We start from the raw sequence: 26,282 nt of genomic DNA, 5'->3' as shown, positions 1-26,282 counted from the left end.
GTAAGAGTAGTGACACTCTACTCAACGTAGACATAAAGCAGTGTGAAACATGTAGTACAAATATAATAATTACAAAAGTATAATTATCATATTGATACTAAAAAATATCTCAATAGACCTACGTGACAAGAAAAATATAAAGAATACTCACATAGTTTCTTATGAGACGTAAAATCTAAAATGATGACATATAAATAGGAACAGAGTGAGTAAAGTGTATTTTATCTTCTTAATAAATTTATTTGGCGTGAATCTAAATTATTCAAGCAAATAAATTTCAAATATCAAATGGTTAAACATAGAAAAGTTTCCAATGATTTGAAATTATATTGGTAAGAAAGCATTGTAGGTAGTCCAGTTATATTGGTGTGGCATCAAAGTAAGGAAGATGGAGGAAGAAGGTGACTTAAAGCTCAAGGAATATAGCTAGAGTTGTCTCAAGTAATGATGTTCACTTTTGATAGAGGGGAAAGGCCCGTGCTCAAGTACGGGCCCAACATAGGACGTTTATTATGTATAAATTACTCATTCAACTATATAGACCACAATTTCAAGGAAAGCGAAAAGGAGGGTGCTTAAGAAGTTATTAGGACTATCCTTTGCTTTTGAAATCTATTAGTATCAACTCTTCAAATCTTTGTATATGTGTACTTTTCAGTGCAAAGATTGCAATTTCTTGTTTCTGCAAATTATTGAGAAATGCATACATCAAAAGATTAGAATTAGAATAATGCATTGACAGTAACGTTATCAAAATATAATACATATTGACACTAAATCTCATAATGTGCACAGTCAATACACATAATGCTACAATGGAGAGATTATTAATGAACGTGTCTTCAGGAGGATTTGACTAAGCTATGTCATACTCAGAATTATTTCACCCAAAATAGAGATTAACGTTATTTCACCCATCATCTTCCCTGCTCGAGTCTTGAGCTTTCACAATTCATAGGAACTCCAAATCTTTTAATTGTCTATCCATATGATCTCTGAAATAAATGGAGAGAGAGAGAATATAGTAGTCAATCAGATCTTATACCTTACTAATAAATTATTCCAGGCCCCTTTCATGTTAGAAAAAGTCAGTTATCAATTACTTTTGACATTTTTGCCTGAAGATACTTGAGCAAAGATTTGTTTCGGAATGACTCTTACAGATGTTTAATAATCTACAAAGAAAAAATGGCAACTCAAGCAAAATAAGACATGATAAGAAAAGAAAATCAATCAACAAACTAATCACATACATATTAACTTTGTCATGCATCGAGCTATCCTCTAGACGCGGACACGGAACCTAGGATCACGAGTGACCCCAAGCTAACCCTTCTGGCATAACATAAGCATACTATGATAACAAAACTGATGCGGAAGCTAAATATCATGAAAATGAAAGTGATGGGGAATACCCATCCTAAAACTGAATATATGAAATCTGAGAAGAGTTCAATAACAACTGAAATATCAAACTCAAATACTAAGTTGAATCTAACTATGTCTGAAAGTGGCCTCTAACTGACTAGAAGTGTTGGGACATGCCCCAGCAAAATCTAGCAAAACTGAAACTAAGACTGAAGAATTGAAATGATAACATGATTGTTGTCCTCGGAGAATGAGGACTCACCACTGATGTTGCTGAGCTGGAGATCTGGAACCGATCTATATGTGTTCTGGAGGCAGAGAACCTGAACCTATATCACGAGAAGATGTAGCGCAGAGTATGTGTCAGTACTTGAAAGGTACTGAGCATGCAGGATAGAGCAAAGCTGAAATAAACATATAACTGAACAAGCAATAAAGCAAGGATATAATCTGAACATGATATATAAATACTGAATACTGAGCTAACTGAATGCAATGACCAAATTTATAATATGTTGAGACTGAATACTGACTGTACTGTAAATGTGGTCAATGCAATAGAGTCTGACTGAACTGTGGGAGCTACTAATAACCGATAATAAAACCACATGAGCTAAATGTGGAGTTCGGTGTATACGCCCTATCGAGAGGACCCAATATACCCTGCCACAGGTATAGAGGCATGACTGGCGTGATCACTAAATGAAGCCCACAGAGGGGACTTACAACCTACATGGCTCGTAGTTCTGGGACTATACGGGTGACTGACCCTAGTCCAACTCGGTATTATTCTACTTCCAATAGATTAAGTGATTAACACATTACGACTAAATTACTATAATATACTGGATAGCTCAAAACTGACATGCAAACTGAGAATGCAACATTATTAAATTGATAATGACACATTCAAAAACTGAGGCACGTATAACTGAAATATCTGACCTAGTATGTGTAATTCAAGAACTAAAGAACTACATAGCTAGGGTTTTGAAATTTATGCAAGAAACGAAGTAATAACATCATAATCTGATTTAGAACATTTAAATAACTAGTTCATGATAATCTGCTGCAGTTCTAGAAACCCTAGGTCTAGTTATCATAAGGGAATCAAGAATCTGACTGAATTCTAGGGACCTAATGAGGGAAAGGAACCCACTAGTGAAATCCCACATACCTAGTGATGAACCCACTGATGGAATCTTGTTGCGTTCTTGAACTAGGGTTCTTGACTTCTATCTCCTCTTACGCTCTAATTTTTCTAAGTTCTGATGAAAGATTTGACTTAAGTAAGTTCTAGTTATGTTTCTAGGCTAAAACTAACCAAAACCACGTAGTTTAGGGATTAAACGACGTAGTTTAGGGGTCCAACAAAATAGGAAAAGACCAAAAGACCCCCGACTTAACTGTTGTCGGGGCCACCGACTGACGGCATCAAGGACCGTCGATGGACTGACATTCCATGCTGGTGAACTGTCAGTCGTGACTAAAGGTTGATCCTGGGGGGTCTGACCTACGGACCATAGGTCCGGTCGTGGGTCAACGCATAGCCAATTTTTGGGCTGGTTCTGAGGAGGGATTGCAGGTGACCAACCACGGACCACCCGCACGGACCATGGGTCACCCTACGGTCCGTGGGTGACGTCCATAGGTGGCACCTGTAGCTCCAGACTTTTTGCACTTTCGTAGTTCTAACATACAAGGTGTTACATTAAATCTCCCTTGGGATCATTCGTCCTCGAATGAAGACTAAACTAGATGGAATGGAGGGAAAGAGTTACAAACCCTACCACTAAACACTGAAAAGTTGATTTCTGACTGAACTGAGTTCCAAGAACATGCAAATACGCTGAAAATACAAGGACAAACTGAAGGAACATGATACTAAGACTAAGTTTGCGCATAAATGACTGAAAAACTAAAGAGGAACTATTACCTCAAGCTGGAATGGAATAGCAAGGAAAGAGGTGAGGATACTTGGACTTCATGGCTGCTTCTACTTCTCAAATAGCTCCCTCTACGGACAGACTCCTCCATAAAACCTTGATTGAAGCGACTTATTTGTTTCTCACCCTTCTAACCTGACGATTGAGAATCTCAACTGGTACATCCTCATATGAGAGACTATCTTTCACGGCCACACTCTCTAATGGCACTATCACTACAACAAATATGATATATAGCAACAAAATTATTACCTACGACATCAAATTTGTCACTAATTGTTCGCTTTTAGTGACAAAATTTACTTTTCGTGCTTAAATATATGAGACACATACTTTTAGTGACGAAACATAAAAATCCGTAACAAAGTTTCGTCCACTAAAATTTCCCACCAAAAAATTAATTGGCGCCATTTGTTAAGTAGTATTAGTCATGAATTTAAAGTTATCGGTGACACATTATTTCATCACTAATAATGTATCTAATTCATGACAAATTATTTTTTGTCTTAAAATTTATTTATTTTTGGACCCAAAAAAGTTTCATCTAAAAAAATATGTTGTTACAATATCGACAAATTTGAGTTCGTAGTTATATATTATAAGTTTTAGCTATAAGAATTTAGATTTAATTATGATATTTATTTTCGTCACTAATAGTATAAATAATTGGTGACAAAGATTTTATCGTCTCTAATCAATCTGTGATTTAGTGACAACAAAAAAATTGTCAGAAAATATGTAAAGTGTTAAATAGCGACGACTTAAAATTTGAAGCGAATAATTCAACTATTTGCTACGAAAAAAATTCATAGCTAAATACATTTTTTTGCTACAATTGTTCATAATTACAAGTGACAACTTACAAAAAGAATAATATAAGTGCTTCATAAGAAATAGACAGAGTCCTTTCTTTAATTGGCGAGGAAAAATATTAAAACCAACGAATTCGGTCCATTTTGTAAAATTGAAAAAGTTCAATTCATCAATTTTCCTAAATTACACAAATTTAAAATGCATCATTTCAAAAATACAATTCAGGTTATAAGTACCGTGAGTGGGGTACGGTTCTACCACTAGATCACTAATATGTATTGGTTTAACACTTTTGTTTTTTATTTGATACACTTTCATCAATAAAGACAATAGAAAATATAATTTATCAAGTCTTGGTGCTAATTTTTGTGCGTGTCTATTGATTTATGATTGGTAAACTGCATAGACTAAGTCAATCTATTTGCTTCTTTCTAAAAATATGTACATATTTAATAGTAATTCCATATTCGTACGTAGATCAACTGTACAGAGATAACAACAACTTAGAAACTTAGACTTTGCAAAGGTGCGAAATATTTCATGAATTTCTATTAACTTTTTCCATCATTGTGAAAATCGAAATAAACTAAAAAATGAAAGCACAACTGAAAGAAATAAACCAACTAGGATTTCAAATATATTATGATGAAGTACTATAGTTATGGGTATCGATGTTTTTTAAAACAATTGATTTACTGATCGAATTGAACCGATTATTCATTTTTTTTAATAAAATCAAAAGTTTAATTTTATATAAAATTATAATTGTACTAAATAATTTTTAAAATTTATAAAAATAACTAAATAAAATGACAGAATCATACTTAATATATTTAAATATATGTTAAAAAATATACAGTTTAATTAAAATATAATTTACATTTGAATGAATTGTGGGTGGTAAATTTCATGCACTTGTGTATGTGTATAAATAATCATATAATATATTATATCTACATAAGTTAAATTTGAAAGAAGTGAATGAAGTTCAAAATAAAATAAAAATGAGAGATAAGAGAGAGTTGATTGGATGGTAAGCACTCCTCACTTTCAACCTTAATGTTATGAGTTCGAATCCCCAAAAAAGCATAATGTGGGAGCTCCTAGGGAGGAGTTTAAAATAAATTGAGATGGGAGGATAATAGGAAGATTAACCTTTTTTATAATAATAAATCCGTCCCTAATTAATACATTTAATAACAAAATAATTTTTGGTATATAAAATATAGTCATTAGTGACAAAATTAGATTTTGTTCAACTACGAAATACATATAACTTTAGAGACAATTGATGTCGTCACTGATTGAAGTAAAATAATTAGCGACGATATAATTTTGTCGGTAGTGATAACCTTTTTAGTGACAAAGCATACTATTAACTACAAAAAATATACTTTTTACGACAAATAAATTTGTCACAAATGTTTAAGCATTTGGGGACAATTTTTCTTTTTGTAGTTAATATAATACTTTTAGCGACAAAGCACTAAATCGTCTTTGTATACTTTTAGCGACACAAATTTAGTGACGACTGATTGACGAATTATTTTTCGTCTCACAAAATTTTTAGTGACGAAATATGATTTATAAATGACGAAATTATTTGTCCCTGATAATCGAATTTGTTGTAGTGTATGGATGTTGGATCATCCACACACCCCTTCAAAAGTGAAATGTGAAAAACCGGATGCACTACTTCTAGTTTTGCTGGCAACTCTAACGCATAAGCCACTTTACCAATCCTTTTTAGAATCTTGTAAGGGCCTACATATATAGGACTGAGCCTCCCTTTCTTGCCAAATCTCATCACCCCCTTCATGGGTGACACTTTAAGGAAAACCCACTCATCAACTTGGAACTGTAGTTCTTTTCTCCTTACATTTGCATAAGACTTCTGGCGACTCTGGCCTATTTTAAGTCTATCTCTAATGAGTTGCCCTTTCTCCATAGCAGCATGGACTGAATCTGGCCCAATCAAGGCAGCTTCACCAACCTCAAACCAACAAACAGGAGATCTGCATCTACGCCCATACAATGCCTCATAAGGGGCCATCTAAATGCTGGAATGGTAGCTATTATTGTAGGCGAACTCTATAAGAGAGAGGTGATCGTCCCAACTACCCTTGAAGTCAATCACACAAGCTCTCAACATGTCCTCTAAGTTCTGAATGGTACGCTCTGCCTGACCATAGGTCTGTGGATAAAAGTTTGTGCTAAGGTTAACCTGAGTACCAAGACCTTTCTGAAATGACTTCCAGAAATGAGAGGTAAACTGAGGACCTCTACCTGAGATGATAGACAAAGGAACCCCATGCAACCTTACTATCTCATTAATGTAAAGTTGGGCGTAGTCCTCCACCGAATCTGTAGTCTTAACCTCCAAAAAGCGAGTAGACTTAGTAACTGTCAACTATCACCCAAATGGAGTCATGTTGTCTGCGAGTACGAGGTAATCCTGTAATGAAATCCATGTTGATCACTTCCCACTTCCAAGTAGGAATGTTGATATCTTGAGTCATACCCCTTGGTTTCTGATGTCTACCCTCACTTGCTAACAATTGGGGCACTTAACCACAAAATCTGCTTATCCCTCTTCATACCATTCCACCAAAAGACTTTCCGCAGATCACGACACATCTTAGTGGCGCCTGGATGAATAGAATATCTGGAGTTATGGGCTTCTGCAAGTATATGTTGTCTCAACTCACCCACCTTAGGAACATACAATCAACCCTGATATCGAAGTACACCATCTCCCCCTTGGGAGAAAACCTCAACCCCCTGTTGGTGGACTGCACCCTTTAGTTGAAGCAATATCGAATCACTGTCTTGTTTTTCTTTAACCTTCCCTACCAATGAAGATTCTGACTCATTCTGAATTGTTACACCACTATATGATATGCTCATAAGGCGAACTCCCAAGCGAGCAAGCATGTGAACATCATTCACTAGTCCTTCTCTTTCTTCCTCAACATGTGCTGCACTACCCATAGATAGTCTGCTAAGAGCATCTGCTACTACGTTGGCCTTGCCAGGATGGTAATGCATACTCATGTCATAGTCCTTGAGGAACTCAAGCCATCTCCTCTGTCAAAGATTCAACTTTTTCTGGGTGAACACATATTGAAGGCTCTTATGGTCTGTGAACACATCTACGTGAACACCATACAAGTAATGTCTCCAGATCTTAAGTGCAAACACCACTATTGCAAGCTCAAGGTCATGAGTTGGATAGTTCTTCTCATGCACCTTAAGATGTCTAGAAGCATAAGCTATAACCTTATCTCGTTGCATCAACACACAACCTAGGCCGACTCTAGATGCATCACAATAGATCATATAATCATCTAAGCCCTCAGGTAGAGTCAAAACAGGAGTTGTAGTCAACCTAGTTTTCAGTTCTGTTAAGTTATTCTCACAATCATTTAACCACTGAAACTTACCCTTCTTCTGAGTCAGCATAGTCAATGGAGAGGCAATGGACAAAAATCCTTTCACAAATATTCTTTAATAACCCGTTAGACCCAAATAAATTCTGATATCTGTAGGAGAGGTAGGTCTGGGGCATTATTTCACTGCTTCTATTTTATGTGAATCCACTCGGATCCCTTCGCTAGACACAATGTGACCAAGGAAAGAAACAACTTGCACCTAAAACTCACATTTGCTAAACTTAGCGAATGACTGACGATCCTTGATAGTCTGCAGAACAACCCTCAAATGACTCGCATGTTCTTCCGCATTCCTAGAGTAAATGAGGATATCATCAATAAAGACGATAACGAACAAATCCAAGTACTGCTTGAACACTCTGTTCATCAGATCCTTGAAAGCTGCAGGAGCATTGGTTAGTCCAAATGACATAACTACAAATTCATAATGACCATACAGAGTTCTGAAGGTTGTCTTCGGGATGTCACTATCTCTGACTTTGAGCTAATGATAACCAGATCTAAGGTCTATCTTAGAGAAATGACTAGCACCCTGAAGTCGGTCAAACAAGTTATCAATCCTGGGATAGGGTACTTGTTCTTGATTGTGACTTTGTTCAACTGTCTATAGTCAATGCACATCCTGAGTGAACCATCTTTCTTTTTCACAAACAACACTGGTGCACCCCATGGAAAAATACTAGGTCTGATGAAACCCTTATCTAGAAGGTCTTTTTCAATTCCTTAAGCTCAGTTGGAGCCATTCTGTAAGGAGGAATCGAAATAGGCTGGGTATCTGGAAGGAGATCAATTCCAAAGTCAATTTCCCTTTCGGGAGGAACTCCGGAAAGATCTTCTGGAAACACTTCTGGAAACTCCTTAACTACTGGAACTGACTCAAGAGTTGGGGTTTCAGAGCTAAAATCCTTAACCCGAACTAGATAATAGAGATAACCCTTAGAAATCTTCTTCTTGGCCTTAATGTAAGAAATGAATTGACCCCTAGGCGCTTACCCTTCCATTCAAAGATTGGTTCATCTGGAAACTAAAAACGAACAATCCTAGTTCTTCAATCGACTGAGGCATAGCAGGAATGTAACCAATTCATGCCTAGAATGACATCGAAGTCTACCATTTCTAACTCTACAAGATCTGCTAAGGTGAGTTTATGAGAGAATGTGACAGGGCAATATATGTATACCCGTCTAGCTATAACTTGGTCATCGACTGGAGTAAAGACTGAGAAGGGTTCTGAGAGAGTTTTTGGACTAACATCAAAGTTTACTGCTATAAAAGGAGTAACAAAGGAAAGAGTTGCCCCTGGATCTAACAAAGCATAAACATCGAGATTAAAGACTCGTAATGTACCAGTGACTACATCAAGAGAGCCTTCCTGATCCTGGCCAGCTTAAAGAGCATACAACTTGTTCTGGCACTGACCGCCACATGTACCATATGAGTTACCCTGTTGAGTCGGGCAACTTGCTGGTGCTACTGAATTTGTAGACTAAGCTCTACCATTATTGACTCATTGACCCTGTTTAGAAGGACAATCCCTCAACCTATGACCAGATTGACCACATCCAAAGCATCATTCATGTCCTGAGAGGCATTCACCAGGATGGTTCATACCATACTTGGGACAAGTTGGGTATGTTTTGGTACCTGAAACACTTTCCTGAGACTTAGAGCATGATGCCCTACCTTTCTGATCATGTCTGAACTTGGAGGATGGAACACTAGTTGATGAGGGGGTTGGGGCTGAAGATTTATGCCGACCCTGCGAGCGATTTCCACCACCCGACTTCTGTTGAGAATACTCATAGTTTCCAGTCCCAGCCTTCTTGTTCTCCTTAGCCTGTTCCCTAAGCTTATCTCCCTCAAACTAATAAGCATGAGCCATGAGCCTAGAGATATTCATGTTTTCCAGCAATATAGCATTCCTACACTTTGTTTTCACCAAGTCCGACACTCCATACAAAAACTTATTCATCTGGGCCCTAGAGTCAGCAACCATGTGAGGAGCATACCTGGATAGTTAGGTAAACTTGATCCCATACTCTTGGACAATCATACTATGCTACCTTGCCTCAAGCTCATGAATTCCTGAGTTTTTACCTCTCTTAACTCTCTTGGAAAGAACCTGTCCAGAAAAGTCTCACTAAAGTATTCCCAAGTGATAAAAGCGGCATATGTACCCTTGTTCTCTTTCCACTGAGTATACAATATATGAGCCACATCCTTAAGCTGGTAAGATGCCAACTCAACTCGATCATTCCCAATTACCTGCATCACTACAAAGATCTTCTTGACCTCATCTATGAAGTTTTGGGGATCCTCACCAATATATGATCCTAAGAACTAAGGCGGATTCATCCTAACAAAATCACAAACCCTGGCTGCCACTGATCTACCACTAGCATTCGTAGGAACTGGAACCCACTGATTGTTCTGGATGACCACACTCTGAGCCAACATCTAAATGGCGTTCTGAAATTCAACATTCGAAACTTCCTGATCTGGGACTAGAGGTGCCGAGTTTGCATTCCTGGCGTTAGCTTTACGAGGAGGCATGATCTAAAACGTAGAACGTCGAGTTAGAACAAAATTAGATTATACCTTACGCACGATAAGAGTAACAAGAAAGTGAAAATTATACCTAAAACACTTTGTAGTTTCCCTCTCATTAGATGTGGTGCGCACTTTCACACCCATGAAAAGGACTCTACCTAGTCCGGTCTTTCAGACATCCTAGGACTCTTGAACCTAATGCTTTGATACCAAGTTTGTCATGCCTCGAGCTACCCCGAGATGCGGACAAGGAACATAGGATCACGAGTGACCGCAAGCTAACCCTGCTGGCATAACATAAACATACTATGACAACAAAACTGATGCAGAAGCTAAATATCATGAAAATGAAAGTGATGGGGAATACCCATCCTAAAATTGAATATATGAAATCTGAGAAGAGTTCAATAACAAATGAAATATCAAACTCAAATACTAAGCTGAATCTAACTATGTCTAAAAGTGGCATCTAACTGACTAGAAGTGCTGGGACATGCCCCAGCTAAATCAAGCAAAACTGAAACTAAGATTGAAGAACTGAAATGATAACATGATTATTGTCTTCGGAAAATGAGGACTCACCACTGATGCCGCTGAGCTGGAGATCAGAAACTGATCTATGTGTGTTCTAGAGGCTGAAAACCTGGACCTACATCACGAGAAGATATAACGCAGAGCATGCGTCAGTACTTGAAAGGTACTGAGCATACAGGATAGAGTAAAGCTGAAATAAACATATAACTGAACAAGCAATAAAGCAAGGATATAATCTGAACATGATATATAGAAATACTAAATATTGAGCTAGCTAAATGCAATGACCAAATTTATAACATGCTGAGACTGAAAATTGATTGTACTGTAAATGTGGTCAATGCAATAGAGTCTGACTGAACTATGGGAGCTACTAATAACCGACAATAAAACCACATGAGCTAAATGTGGAGTCTGATGTATACGTCTCATTGAGAGGACCCAATATACCCTGCCACAGGTACAGAGGAATAACTAGCGTGATCACTAAATGATGTCCATGGAGGGGACTTACAACCTACGTGGCTCGTAGTTCTGGGACTATACGGGTTACTGACCCTAGTCCAACTCGGTTTTATGCTACTCCCAAAAGATTAAGTGATTAACACATTATGACTGAATTACTGTAATATACTGGATAGCTCAAAACTGACATGCAAACTGAGAATGCAACATTATTAAACTAAAATTGACATATTCAAAAACTGAGGCATGTATATCTGTAATAACTGAAATATCTGACCTAGCATGCCTAATTTAAGAACGAAAGAACTACATAGCTAGGGTTTTGAAATTCATGTAAGAAACAAAGTAATAACATGATTATCTGATTTAGAACATTTAAATAACTAGTTCATGATAATCTGCTGAAGTTCTAGAAACCCTAGGTCTAGTTATCATAAGGAAATCAAAAATTTGACTGAATCTAGGGACCTAATGGGCGAAAGGAATCCACTAGTGAAATCCAACATACCTAGTGATGAATTCCACGGAGAAATCTTTCGATTTCAGGGCTAGAACTGATGGAATCTTGTTGCATTCTTGAACTAGGGTTCTTGACTTCTATCTCCTCTTACGCTCTAGTATTTCTAAGTTATGATGAAAATTTTGACTTAGGTAAGTTCTAGTTATGTTTCTAGGCTAAAACTAACCAAAACTACGTACTTTAGGGATTAAACGACGTAGTTTAGGGGTCCAACAAAATAGGAAAATACCAAAAAACCCTCAACTTAACTGTTGTCGGGGTCACCGACGGACCGTCGATGGACTGACGGTCCGTGCTGGTGAATCGTCAGTCGTGACTGAAGGATAATCCTAGGGGTCTAACTTACGGACCCGGACGACGGACCGTGGTCTGACCTAAGGACCTTAGGTCCAACCGTGGGTTGACACTTAGAAAATTTCTACGCTGGTTCTGAGGAGGTATTGCAGGTGACCATCCACGGACCACCAACATGGACCGTGGGTCACCCTACGGTCCATGGGTGACGTCCGTAGGTGGCACCTGTAGCTCTAGATTTTCTGCACTTTCGTAGTTCTAGCTTAACGGGTGTTACAAACTTGAAGTTGATGAATCCACCCATTCTTTCCTTTTTTTCATCAAAGCAACATCAAAACTATATTCAAAATTTGACATCTGAAACAAATTTGAAGCACAAACAACTAAGCACTGAAATTAACATCTATGACAAAAGTTAGAAGTGTTTGAATATACAATAAAATTAAAGAGAACCCGTCACCTAAATTAGACTTACTAACTTCAGAGCTAAAACCTTGTTCAAAAGATGAATAAATTTAAAGCACAACACATTTGAAGGTTAGTGTAATGCTAACCAACTAGTGATAAAAATAAAATACAGGCTCATACATAAAAAATTACTTATTAAGGAAAGATCAGGAGCAGCCACTCAGGTGAAGCTAGCAAGGGTCCAAAGAGTTCATCCAAACCCCATAAGCTATTTTTCTGTATATATAGTAAATATTAAACCCCCTTAGACGTGTTCCTATGTTTACATATTATATTTCGAACCCCCTTAGTAAACATTCTTGCTCTGCCACCGACCACTACTTTCATAAAATTAAAGACACCTGACTTACGTATCTAGAGAGTTTGTCTTAAATCTTCGGTTGATTAGTGACACCATGAGTTTTACATGTAATCGTTACATCATACTGATGTCTTCCTCTGCTTAGCATCCACAATTTTTTATTTCAAGAATTCTCAAAAATCAACAAAATACGTGAAAACTACCTCTCCTATTTCTTTTAGAACTACTTTTTTTTATCAAGACCTTATATAGTGTCATCTCACAAGGAAATTGAATAAAATGCATTAGAAAATATGAACACCAACGTATAACCCCCTCCCCCCTGAAGTATCAAATTAAACTTTTAATTTTCTGAATGAGAAGTTGCATCACCATTAATTTGCCAAAAGAAATCAGATCCATTGAACCTTATCCTCTTACCAACCTGAATTTAAGTCGCACTAAATACCACTAAGAGTACTCTTTTTTGTCTTTAAAACCATAATTTAACATCATTTTTTCAATATGATTAGTCACCAACTCCTAAATCAATCTATTATTTTACCAGCAATTTCATCCTACCATCTCTATACAGAGTATGTAAATTTAATGTCTGAAGTCATCGTATGTGAGCTAATATCAAGATGCAATAAAATGTCAAATCAAAAAATTGTAGTCTTTAAGTCAGGAGATACATATAATATGATGTAGGCACACACACAAACCCATTGATAAAAAAATTGGAACAAAAGCTCCATAATATTTCTTATTATTATTCTGTGTCCTTTTCAAGTCATGTAATCATCTTCCAAATTAAGGATTTAACAGTCAAAAATCATTATTTACTTCTCGTTGCCAACAAAAAGAAATGGTGCTACTATAAGTTCTATCAAGAATAAAAGATCATGAAAAGATATATGAGGTGCCCTCTTTTTTTTGGTTGAATAAGAAGCTCGGAAGATATCTTGTGTCTAAAATCCACCCAAAAGAAAAATCAACAAATAACTCAAAAGATGTTATCAACTACACAAAAATTCATATATCCTTCAGAAATTTCAGATAATCTAAGTTATTGTCTTATAAGATTAAGATTCGTCATAAAAACATGTGGTTATCCTTGACATATAGACACCAGAGAATGCTAAAAACTTCAAATTTGAGTTTAATATCTATCGACACTGTTGGTTCAATTCAAGCAGATTATTCAAGAAACGGTTATTTAAAATTATTTTGGTGACAATATTTATTCATATGGTAATTACGTACGAAAGAAGAGAGAACGTAGTTTTACTAAATATCCCCATAGAACATCTAAATCACTTATCATATTTTATTGAGTCTTTTTAATTCATAGGAAATATAAAGCTAACATGCGAACTTGAGGGGAGAAATTTCTATTACCACATAATACCTACAACATGATTCATTTTTTTATCGCAACACTTGTGTCAGGGTCAATGAGCTTTTAAACTTTTCAATTTATAGATAAATCATATCTGCAAATTAAAAAATATTTTCTAAGATCAATTTTCGACTATGCACCATAATCATCCATCATTTCTATCACCCTCAAATTGAGGATTTGTATCAAATTTATAAGCAAGTAAGCAGTCTAGTTAATTGGATAAATAGAAATAGAATGTAAGCCTCACTAACCTTGTTGCATAGTGCAGAGTCTTCCTTTGACAATAGATTACCATTCTGTAAATTCTTTTCTAATCATTTCTTACCTGTAGATGATGTAATTTACTGTTATAAATAAATTAAATTAATTGTGATACTGACTTAGCAAAGATAGACATACCTCTATTTGAAGTAATCAATTGGAGTGGAAAAACTTTTTCTGCTACATCATATCTAAGTATGTACTTGACGTTGATTCTTGTATTCAGATTAGATTAGTTAAAATTTTCCAATACCCCCCAACTCACCTACTTCAAGATAGAGGTGCAAACAGTTGTTTGTGTAGCCGCGAAAGCATATTCCATAAAATGATAGAAGAATGATAGTAAATCAATTTATGTGTAAAGATATATATATATACACACAAAATACATTACGTGAATATTTAACTTCCTTCACTATCATCTAACTAACAGAGGATCAGAAGTTTGAAGTATACTTTAGTTTTCGTCATATCTCACCTTCAGGCCAACACAGTGTTTTATCTGAATGTTGCAAGAGTCGTCGACATTTCTGTTGAAAGTAATTTTCAATTTCGTTAAAGTAGTTGTCATATATTCTACAAGTGTTACATTGTATGTGATTCTATTTTAGTGGGAAAAAAATTGTCTGGCAACATCAAATTGCAATCGAACATACATATAGTTTGATAATACTATCAAGTAGAAAATACATAATGGATTGATAGAAGAGTATGTTGTAGATAAAGTGTGGGTAAGTAAGAAATTATATGTTATTCAATTGATTTGGCATATTATCAAACACCTTAAAGTCATCACTTGTCTTTGTAGAATCACCTTACAATCCATGAATAAAGAGAAGAAAGATAGCACTAATCACCATCAATAGAAAAATCACAGTATTCAATAGGAGCAATTGCGATAAGGAACTATCAAAAACAGAAAAACTAAAGAATTCATTGGAAGAAGAGGGAACAAACAATAAGCTCTCCAAAACTAATAACAAAACTCTAAATGAACGCATGCATGACTTTGAGAACCCCACAACTAACCTTTTTCAAGCCATCTTTGTCAACTAACCTTTTTTAAGCCATCTTTGTGACTTTTGGGTCAATTTCCTGTCACTCGATCAAATTTGGGCTCAAAATCTCACTTGTTACATGAACCAAATATAAGTAGGATTCAGTACCTAAATTGCCCTTCATCGACATCGTTCTATTCAATTAAAGGTATTTATAGATTCTCAATTCTAGAGAAATCGAAGGAGAAAATGAAAGTTTTACAGCTCTCTCAGGCAATCAACCAAAAGTTTAAAGGAGAAAAGAAGAAATTGCACCATTATCAGTCTTTGATAGGAAAAAAGAATAACCTTCCAAGAGCACCTTGGTAGAGCAGAGCTCCCAGAAATGACTCATTTCACCAACAGAAGTTATAAATCATAAAATATTATTTTGATGAGAAGCCCATCTTATGTATTTGTTCACAAATAGAACAATAACCAAGATTATGCAAAATAAATGTAAAAGAATTGATATGTACATGTACGTTCATTAGCTTGAAGGAAACAAAGGTCACCCATCCAACTAACATAACAAAAATATTCTTCCCAACTAAGTTATTCAGGCTCAACCAAATTTTCCAAACTTTACCTCCATCAATCAATTTTATGTACAGATGAGATTCCAGCAGCATTGCCCACATTGACCTTGTTCATGATCAATTGAGCTTGTAAATTAGATGGAGCTAACTACTTTACAGTTGGCCTGAGATGTCGTGAAGTATTACCATACAAAAGTGGCTCATCTAGAGCTCTTTGATCCCATGGTAGCAGGTGCAAGTGGTTTATTATTAATATGAGATGCAGTTTGTAGACCTCTCTCGTTCCCCTGCATGTGAAAAGTCTTTTTTCATTGCGAAAGAAGTTTGGTTGTTGTAAATCTTTAGAGTTAGTTTAGCTCTCTACAATGAGACACTTTTCAAATCAAACATGACTTACTAATGAAGGAGAATAATTCCTCATATCGGAGAACAAGCCAAGCACAACATTTTTCAACCAGGTGTCTCGGAAATCCACAAGATATTTTGATGAAAAGTATTGGACTTCAACTCGACTCAACAAAAGACTTATCCCACACAGAAATATCACCCTTAGATAAAAGAATATAGATTATGGGGAGATTTTTTCCCAATATGTTTATGTTTTTTCAATAGTAGTTTTATAATATGTAGGCAACTTGGCCAAATCATATTAGTAATATGTTTTTAGTATAGTTTTATTTATCATCTAAATATATATATATATATATGTTAAAACCTCAGGCTAAAATTTGATATATTCCATGTATAGGTCAACCACCATGCATCTAAATAATTTTAATCTAGTTCCTAAAGTCATAGGGTCTATAGTTCTATATCCAAGACACCTCCTTAGTCTATCACACTCATTCGTAATTGTGTGACTTATTGATTTTTGAAAGTTTATGCAAAAAAAATATCTTACCATACTTGATACTCCATCCAAGCAAAGTATATAAGGGGCGTACATCCTTTATATTACTTGAAACTATAACAAAATATGACATTAGATAAATAAGCACTAGTGCAGGAAGAGGCATATTATAAATGAAGTTTTTCATGTACAGATGATAAATAAGCACTCATGCAGAAAGAGGCATATTAAATCGAATAATTTAAATATCCATCTATTCTTGGATATTGCTAATTTAATTAGAAACTGTTTCTCTTATACATTTTTCTCTCATCATTGTTAGACATTCCTTATGTCTCACCGAATCACACGTAGAGATATATATAACACACATAGAGCGAAGTCCTTGATTTTATTCCAAATTACTGGATTTCATAAGATATTACTTTTTGGTCGAGGCTTTTTATTTTAATGATAAAACAATTACAATGTCTTTATTTGCATTATTTTGATGATTGAATACTTAAAAAAGAGGTCATTGATGAAGAAGTATTGAAGAAAACAAGATATAAGAATATGTGGCTGATTTTCTTATTCTCTTACGTTGTATTGAATAGGGTATATATACACAACTATAGCCCCTAGAGTCCTAACAGTTGCTAGCTCCTAGAGTCCTAACAATTGCTAGCTTAGTCTTTTGTGTTAGAATATGGTTAGGACTCTTCTATATATGTGGCGGCTAGATTAACCCTTGTCACTAATATGCTGACTTGTATCTTCATCATCCCCCCGCAAGCTGGAGGTGGGTAATTGCACAACGCCAAGCTTGGTCCGAAAGAATCGAAAAAGAGCCTTTGTCAGTGGTTTGGTGAACACATCGGTGACTTGGAGCTGTGAAGGAACAAACTTTGTGACCATGGCACCTTGGGCAACCTTTTCCCTCACGAAGTGGTAATCAAGCTCAATGTGTTTGTACGAGCGTGGAGAGCAGGATTCTTGGTCAAATGTATTGTGGAAATATTATCAGTGTAAAGAAGAGGAGGACTGAGTAAGGAAATGCCAATGTCGCTGAGTATATATGTGATCCATGTTAGCTCCGCAGCCAAAGAGGCCAATAACCTATATTCTGCTTCAGCGCTAGATTTTGCCACAGTTGTTTGTTTCTTAGAAGCCCACGAGACGCAATTAGAACCTAGAAATACACACAAACCTGTCGTTGATCTTCGCGTGATAGGACAACCACCCCAATCTGCATCGGAAAAACCAACTAGATTGAGAGAGGATTTTGCAGTGATGCGAAGGCCAAGCTGTGTAGTTCCTGCTAAGTAGCGAAGTACTCGCTTGACACCAGTCCAATGAGTGGCACAACGGTGTTGCATAAACTGGCAGAGGAGATTAACTGCATGGGCAAGTTCAGGGCGAGTGAGAGTTAAGTATTGCAGGGCACCAACTATACTTCGGAACTCAGAGGCATCAACAGGAGGACCCCCGGTATCATGAAGCTCATGTTTTGTAGCAAGAGGAGTATGAATATAACGGGAACAATTCATATTTGTGCCTTCTAATATATCCATCGCATACTTGTGTTGGCTAAGGAATAAACCATCCGGGCAGTGTATAACTTCAATTCCAAGGAAGAAGTGGAGATCACCCATATCTTTCATAGAAAACTTGGAGTTTAGATTAGATACCAAAGACTTTAGAAGGGAGATGCAGCTTCCTATAAGAACTATGTCATCGACATAAAGAAGGAGCAAAATGGTGTCTTGAGAAAACCTCCAAATGAAGAGAGAGGAGTCAGACGGGCTACAATGGAATCCCAAGTGTAGAAGATGGGTACTAAATTTGCGAAATCATGCTTTTGGAGTCTGTTTTAACCCATACAAAGCCTTCTTTAACCTGCACACATGAGACGGAAAAATAGGTTCAATGAAACCCGGAGGTTGTTCCATGAAGACTGTTTCTGTGAGATCACCATGTAAAAATGCATTCTTCACATCAAGTTGCTTAATTGGCCAGTATAATGTTGTAGCAACAGCAAGGACAATACGAATGGTGGTCACTTTTACCACTGGACTGAAGGTTTCGTCAAAATCAACTCCCTCAATTTAATTATAACCTTTGGCGACGAGACGAGCCTTGAACCTTTCCACTGAACCATCTGCCTTTAATTTGGTTTTAAAAACCCATCAAGAGCCAACTATATTCATATTGGATTGACGTGGAACCAGCTGCCAAGTGTCATTAAAGTGAAGAGCATGAAGTTCTTCGTACATTGCTGCAACTCAATGTTCTTTGGATAAAGCTTCTTTGATGGTGTGGGGTTTCTTTGTGTCAGAGGTGATAGAAACAGTCGTGGATAGTGAGTGGAAGGTGGGGTTGGGTATGCTATTTGTCATAGCTCTAGTAAGCATTTTGTGAGAGTTCGAAGGGCTAGGTGGGCGAGAAAAGGTAGATGGACAGTATGGGACAGCTCGTATGGTTTGAGATGGAGAGTGTGATAGTTGAGCAGGATCAATTATTGGTGATGATGGAGAGTCATGTATGTCTGATTGAGGACTTGGTGGTTCAAAAGTACAATATGTATGTGCGGAAGGAGCTGTTGGAACTGCAGGTGGTTGTTGGATGTTCAGAGGAGCTTCAAGCACTGGTTGTAGGCTGTTTTGAGGGGATCCAATATGCAGGTGTGGTGCAGCAGCAATAGGCATGATAGGAACGGCAGATTCGTCATCGAAGGTGTGATTACCGTCTGTTTGTTCTATTTGTGGTGTATCAACCTCCGTGTATGTGAAGAACTGTGATAAATCTGCATGTACATTAGGACTAGAGCCAGATTATGGTAAAGTAGACTCATCAAAGATGACGTGCCTAGAAATATAAACACGCCTAGATTCAGGGTGATAGCATCTGTAACCTTTATGAAGAAGACTGTAACCTATAAAAATACAAGGAAAAGTTTTTGGCTGAAATTTATCTTTGTTGTAACCTTTCAGGTAGGGAAAACATCTGCAACCAAAAACTTTCAATGTATTGTAGTGAGGTTCTTAACCAAACAACTTTGTGAAGGGAGACGCCATTTTTAAAGTGGATGTAGGCATTCGATTAATCAAGAACACTGCAGTCATAAAAGCCTCAACCCAAAGAAATATAGGCAAATTAGCATTAAAAATGAAAGTCAGGCCTGTTTCAACAATATGTCTATGTTTTCGTTCTGCTACACCATTTTGTTCGGGAGTATGTGGACATGAAATGTGCCTTTGTATACCATGTTGACCCAAGTAACTAGTAAATGCAAGACTGTTAAATTCTCTCCCACCATCACATTGAAAAGTCTTAAGTTTCTTAGAAAATTGATTTTCTACCAATTTGTGAAAAATCACAAAGTGAGCAAAAAAATCAGATTTCTTCTTTAATGGATAAATCCAAGTGAACCTGGTACAATCATCAACAAAAATGACATAGTATCGAATTCCTTGAGAAGATGCAACAGGGGCTGGTCCCCATAGATCACTATGTATTTTTGCTAAAAGTTCAGACTCTCTTTTATTTGATGCTTGAAAAGGTAATTTACAACTCTTCCCCATTTGACAACTAGTGCATATGGAGGGAATTTTATTCCAACTACTAACATCAATCAAACTATTGCTATGCAAAAATTTAAGAGTTCGAGGGTGGGGGTGTCCTAATCTTTGGTGCCAAATTGAATCTAAATTCTTGTTTGTCGATGTAGTTGTTAAAGCCTCATGTATACCACTGTCCAATGTATATAAATCATCTTGCTTATTCCCCTTTGCCAGGATTGTTCCTTTTCTCTTGTCCTTAACAATAAAACCACTATCAGTAAATGTCAAGGAACAAGCATTGTCTGTTATAAGCTTACTAACGGAAACAAGATTTTTCTTGAGATTAGGCACAACAAGCACATTTTTAAGACGCAAGTCTCTTCCAACATTTGTGTCTCCTATTTGTGTAATTTTGAGTTTATGGTCATTTCCTACCATAACAGAGTCAAATCCTCTAAAGGGAGACGAGTTTTTGAGTATACATGTAGTTTGTACCATATGATTGGTAGCTCCTGAGTCCATGTACAAATTATTATCAGATTGATCATTAAAACTCATTGTTGCAAGTGCCTTTGGGACTTCTTGTTTTGCTTGATAGGAATAATCCCACCTATAAAAACAAGAAAGCGCAGTATGGTTATTTCTTCCACAAATCTGGCAAGCATTTACTTTTGAATTATCTCTTGTTTGATTAGCTCCACCCCCATCTTGAGAAGCATCGAACGGCCGATGGTTGTTGTTGAATCCTCTATTTCCTATTCCTCGTTGGTTTCCCCTACCTCGATAGTAATTTCCACGACCTCATCCTTGTGATTTTTGAGCAGCAAAGGCCACTGTTGACTCAATATGAGTTTGTTGAATGTCATCTGCTTCTTCCCTCATTTTGAATCCTCTAAGGGCAGTCACAAATTGATTGAAGGTAGGGTATGGTGGTTTCCCTAACATCACAGTGCGAAAGGTCTTGTATTTGTTTCCAAGGCCTCTAGCAAAGTTAATTACTTTGATGTCTTCATCCATTGATTTGTGTATATCCACGAGACTATCACAAATCCCTTTAAATTTCTTGATATATTCATCTATGGATTTTGTTCCAAGATTCACAGTTTGAAGTTGTTGTTTCAACTGAAATTCCTTGTCTTTACTGGCTTGTAGGTAGGTATCCTCAAGACATGACCATATTTGCTTTGCATTTGAGCACCATATAATGAAAAACATCGACTCTTCTGTCATTGTACCGGAGATTCAACTTCTAACCAGAACATCACGTTATTCCCAGTCTACAAACTTAGGGTTAGGGGATGGTTCTCCTTTTGCGTTTTCGATAGTCTCGGATGGGGCTTCGTCCTTGATTATGGATGTAACTTTCAAGGTTTGCATGAGTTGAAGGATTTGTGTCCTCCAAACAAGGTAATTCGATGGTTTTAGTTTAATAGGGCAGATGGTGATGAGTTGATGGAGCGAGGAGGGTGAAAGACCTAAACTAGAGCTCGAGGATGCGGCCATATCTATTTTTTTTACGAGAGACAGGCTTCAGGATCTAGTGTTCTAGATAATAATTAGTTAAGCCTAAGCTATGATACCATGAAGAAGTATTGAAGAAAACAAGATATAAGAATATGTGGCTGATTTTCTTATTCTATTACGTTATACTGAATAGGGTATATATACACAACCATAGCCCCTAGAGTCCTAACAGTTGCTAGCTCCTAGAGTCCTAACAATTGCTAGCTTAGTCTTCTGTGTTAGAATATGGTTAGGACTCTCCTATATATGTGGCAGCTAGATTAACCCTTGTCACTAATATACTGACTTGTATCTTCATCAATTGATGCTGAAATACGTATGTCAAACTTACGAAATATCTCTTGAAGAGAAAATGAACCAAAAAATGGGCAACTTGAGCAATCAAAGATACGCCCTCTTCCACTGCTGACTATGAACAATTGACAGCTAATGATTTCTACTTTACTAAGCACTGCTCATTTTTTGGTGGTAAGTATCAATTTGCTTTTCAAGAAGTGTAAACAAAAAGGAAAAAAGAATTTATGTGCAACAATTGCATTACTATATTCCCAGTAACATCTAAATTTACGTGCAACAATTGCATTACTATATTCCCAGTAACATCTAAATTAGATTAAAAAATGAGTATGCACTGACATATAAATAGAAGTGCAACCACACTTGAGAGATAACACTTGCTTTTGGATCGTCATGTGTTGAAACCTGCAAATAATAATGCATAAAGTACAAGAAACTGATCCCAAAAATAGTACAAGCAAGTAATTTTTATGTCATTTAGTAAACAACACAAAAATGTTATTGTTGTCTTGTTATTAATCCACTATATCTAGTTAGATACAAAAAGATATCCTGAACAAAAAAATAGAGAAAATGATAAACCAATTAGAAAATGCATCTATCTGATTAGCAGTAACAATAGCATAATTCTCGTTGAGCTCCTCGAGGGAGTTGACTGCAATTCATTGGAAAAGAAATTGATTATCCTTTAAAGGGAATTTACCAAACTAAGAAAAGCTTATTTTGATCATTCACGATTAGTAAGTGTGGACGTCGCGATATACCAATAATAGTGCGGATCAAATAAGTAGAGTCGTATAAGGTACTTTATTTTTATTGCTTTTTCATTCTGATAAATTGTTCAATTTTCATCCATTGTACATCAACATTTTTATTAATTAGATCTAAGCATGTGAGGTCATGTCAGATGACGGTCTATTTCTACAATTCAAGTTCTCTCATTTTCATTTCTTCAGTACTTTATGTAGTATGAGATTCATATGAAAGATACCACTTTTACTACATTGTGAGCATTGGTGCACATATGTCCTGGTCTTTTCACATCTCAAAAAGAAATCTCCATAGGAGCCTGAAGTGTGTCCTGGTCTTTTTTTTCTGTAATGTTTGCATGAATATACAGTAAAAATATTATACCTTCAATGTGGGATTTAGTTAAGCTAATATGCAAATTTTTCTATATCTTTTTAAAATGAAAATCTTCTCCTATGCATCTCATTTTCTCTACCAAGTTACATTAGAAGGGGAAAAAAGCATGAAAAGATGAAGAGGCAAGGTAATTTATTTCGTTTCTCATTAAATCATTTTAGCATTCAAAATACTAAAGTGAGGAGATGCAAGGAAAAGAAATAAAGGAAAAAGGGACCGGTATGATGTTATAAAAATATCTTACCATCTTCGGGGTGCTTCATTGCAACTTCTGCAAAGGCTTGTGCAGCATCTATTGTGGTTACTTTTGCTTCTGCAATAGCTATCGTTGCCTCTTGAGGTGTCATACTCCTCATCTTAGTTAACTATAAATCTATTTGAGACTTAGCGAGCATGTTTCTGTGTCCTGATCAACCCTAGAGGTAATAGATTGCATGTTATCCTCTTTCTCTATTTGACTCACTTGCAACCTTTCAGAGATGCTTCCCATAGGATGATATCAGCACTGAATAGAACAAATATAAATTAACTTTCAATAACAAAATCGGGGCAAGAATAAAAGAAGAGCTGACAAATTTGTAAATGTCTTGACGTTCTATTTATCATATTCCATGTGTCTGGCCTCTTCTGCAATCTCTCCAAAAAATGAAAATAACATAATTCATTAATTAATATGAAAAGAATTTGGTGAGAGTTACAACTTTAAGGAGAGTTCTTATTATTAGAAAGAAATTACTTACCTTTTAGAACGATAGTACTATTCACAAATCCTTAGGATAAAAGACAATCAAAGAATATTTGAACGATGTACTTAAAGTCTACAACAATAATATACTTAGTTTTACTCTTACCTTGAGAGATAGAGACGTTGTTTCCAATGATGTACTAAAGTCGAAATAGTCCTTTTTATTTTCTTTTGGTAGTTCGATCGTGAAATTTCTTTGTTTCTGTATTTCTGGAGTATGAGACATGAGAGTGTGACTTGTTATAATTGATACAACTGTTAAACAATTTAGCAGGACTTTGTACAAAAATAAAAAATAATCCAAAAAGTAAACTATATAAAGTAGATATTTCATACCCACCTTAGACTTCCAAATGGAACAACAACACATATTTATAACATGCAATTAGATGAAGTAGTAGAAAAGTACATTCTTGATTCCAACTAGGGCGAAATTATTATTCTAAAAAGGAAAATAATATAGGTTGATGTTTCCAGCAATTCAAAGTATGAACAGAAACATTGTGAACTTACCCCAAGAGATTATCAATCTCTTTTGATACCAAACCCATCTTATCTAATTTGCTGGATTTTGTTAACACCTGGACAACAAGATTCAATTATCAAATTAAAAAATTTCTAAATAAACTTAATCCATTTATCAAGGCCAGTAGAGGATAAAACCCCAAAAACCATACCAAAATTCATAATTACGCAACCCTAAAATTGCAAGCATAAGGAATGAAGAGATTCAAAAAAATCAATATAAGTAAGAGAAAGAGAAACCACAAACCACCAAGTACTGAGACTCAGTTTTGCTCTTTGAGGAGTGTTGGTGAGGCCTTGAGGGTACACGTGGTTTGATGACACGTGTTAAATGAAAAAGACCAAAGAAATTGATGTAATTTTAATCCAGCACAACTTTACAATACACAATATGTTTCCTTGAGTATAACTATGTATTGTTGTGTTAGTCCCAACCCTTGTTGGCTTATAAATAAGGGTAATAATTAATTAATAATGTCTAGTTTGGCTAATTTCTAAGGCTGATTTATTTGGTAAGTGAGCCTCAACTTCTAGATACTTCTTTCGTTTCATATTAGTTTATTTTGATACCAAAAGTAGATATTTCATTTTACTCGCCCATTTTTGCAAAAGTATGAGCAATAATCTATGCTGAGTGGCTCCTTTTAAACTTTAAGTAGATCACTAAAGGAAGCATGAAATGTAAGCGGATAAAGTAAAGCGAAGAAACTAAGTGACAACAATCAAAGGAAGCTGAAGAACAGGGACAAACAAAAGTGAAGGAAATTGAGCACACTAATAATCACAATTATGTTATCTTTGGTATTTTTATTGGCTATCATTGGTCACTCAAAGTAGGCTGCCACTTTTCACTTTGCCTTAAGTTTTCTCTGTTATCTGCATTATTATTTTTTTGATATTTTTCTTCAGATGGAATTTACCATGTTTTGGTCTTAGTAAGCTATCACTTTACTTTGTTTCCTTTACCCTCAAGTTCTCTTTGTTTTCTGTGTTATTTTCATATTTCTTGAAATGGGGTATTCTACTAAGTTCAAAGATTCAATCTTTTTCTATTAGCCTTCAAGTATTATGTAATTTTCATGCATTTATTGAGATGGGGTTCTACTATTTTGATCTTAAGGATGTTCGTGGTCTTAAGTGTTAAGGTGGAGAGGTTGATTGGGCTCTATCTAGAATCGACAAACAATAGCTAAGGGCCAATTACGACCTAATAATTTAGCTCAAAAAATGGTACCTATTACTAACTGTACTCAATCACCGATGACTATTCCTTCCTTTTTTTCGAATAAATTGTCGAACACATAAGTGAGCATGGTAAATTTTGACAAACCAAATTCTTATATTTTATTTTTGAAATAACTGCATATACATTAATTTTATATCAATTATATCAAACATCTTAGGACCATCAACTCTATCATATAGCCCGCACTATTTATATGCATAGGTAAGCATGAGAAGTGGGAAGAGTAAGGGAAAGTGAGCGCACACCTTTTCAAAGTTCTAGCGAAATCAATAAGAACTTTACACAGCTTACTGACATTGAAAATTAAGAAGAAACAAGTAAAATCAGAGAGATATATTAGGGGAGGAGTGAAGCGTAGGCTATAAAGAAGGATTTGAGGAATACTGAAACTAAGAAGCAAACAAAGAAAATTAAATGGAAAGTAGAAATTCAAATTAACAAACAGAATATCAAACAAGATATAGTAAAGATTTTC

At 35.9% G+C, this 26,282-nt stretch overlaps 2 protein-coding genes across 2 annotated transcripts in view; one reads left to right on the top strand and one right to left on the bottom strand.

Moving 5' to 3' along the window:
* The window catches only part of LOC125821735 (MAP3K epsilon protein kinase 1-like), a 602,763-nt gene that overhangs the window by 36,164 nt on the left and 540,317 nt on the right, over nt 1–26,282 (top strand). The window lies entirely within an intron of this gene.
* Nucleotides 10,037–18,335, bottom strand: LOC125821784 (uncharacterized mitochondrial protein AtMg00810-like). Its single transcript, XM_049501153.1, has 3 exons — nt 17,707–18,335; nt 10,712–10,778; nt 10,037–10,135 (listed from the first exon to the last, which is right to left on the bottom strand). The coding sequence occupies exons 1-3, from the start codon at nt 18,333–18,335 to the stop codon at nt 10,037–10,039; spliced, it is 795 nt and encodes a 264-aa protein (XP_049357110.1).

Source organism: Solanum verrucosum, unplaced genomic scaffold, assembly GCF_900185275.1.
Source record: "Solanum verrucosum unplaced genomic scaffold, falcon-dt-bn FXZP01000210.1, whole genome shotgun sequence".
Classification (NCBI taxonomy): Eukaryota; Viridiplantae; Streptophyta; class Magnoliopsida; order Solanales; family Solanaceae; genus Solanum; species Solanum verrucosum.
The sequence above is the reverse complement of the archived record's forward strand: the minus strand, read 5'-3'. Positions and strand labels throughout refer to the sequence as shown.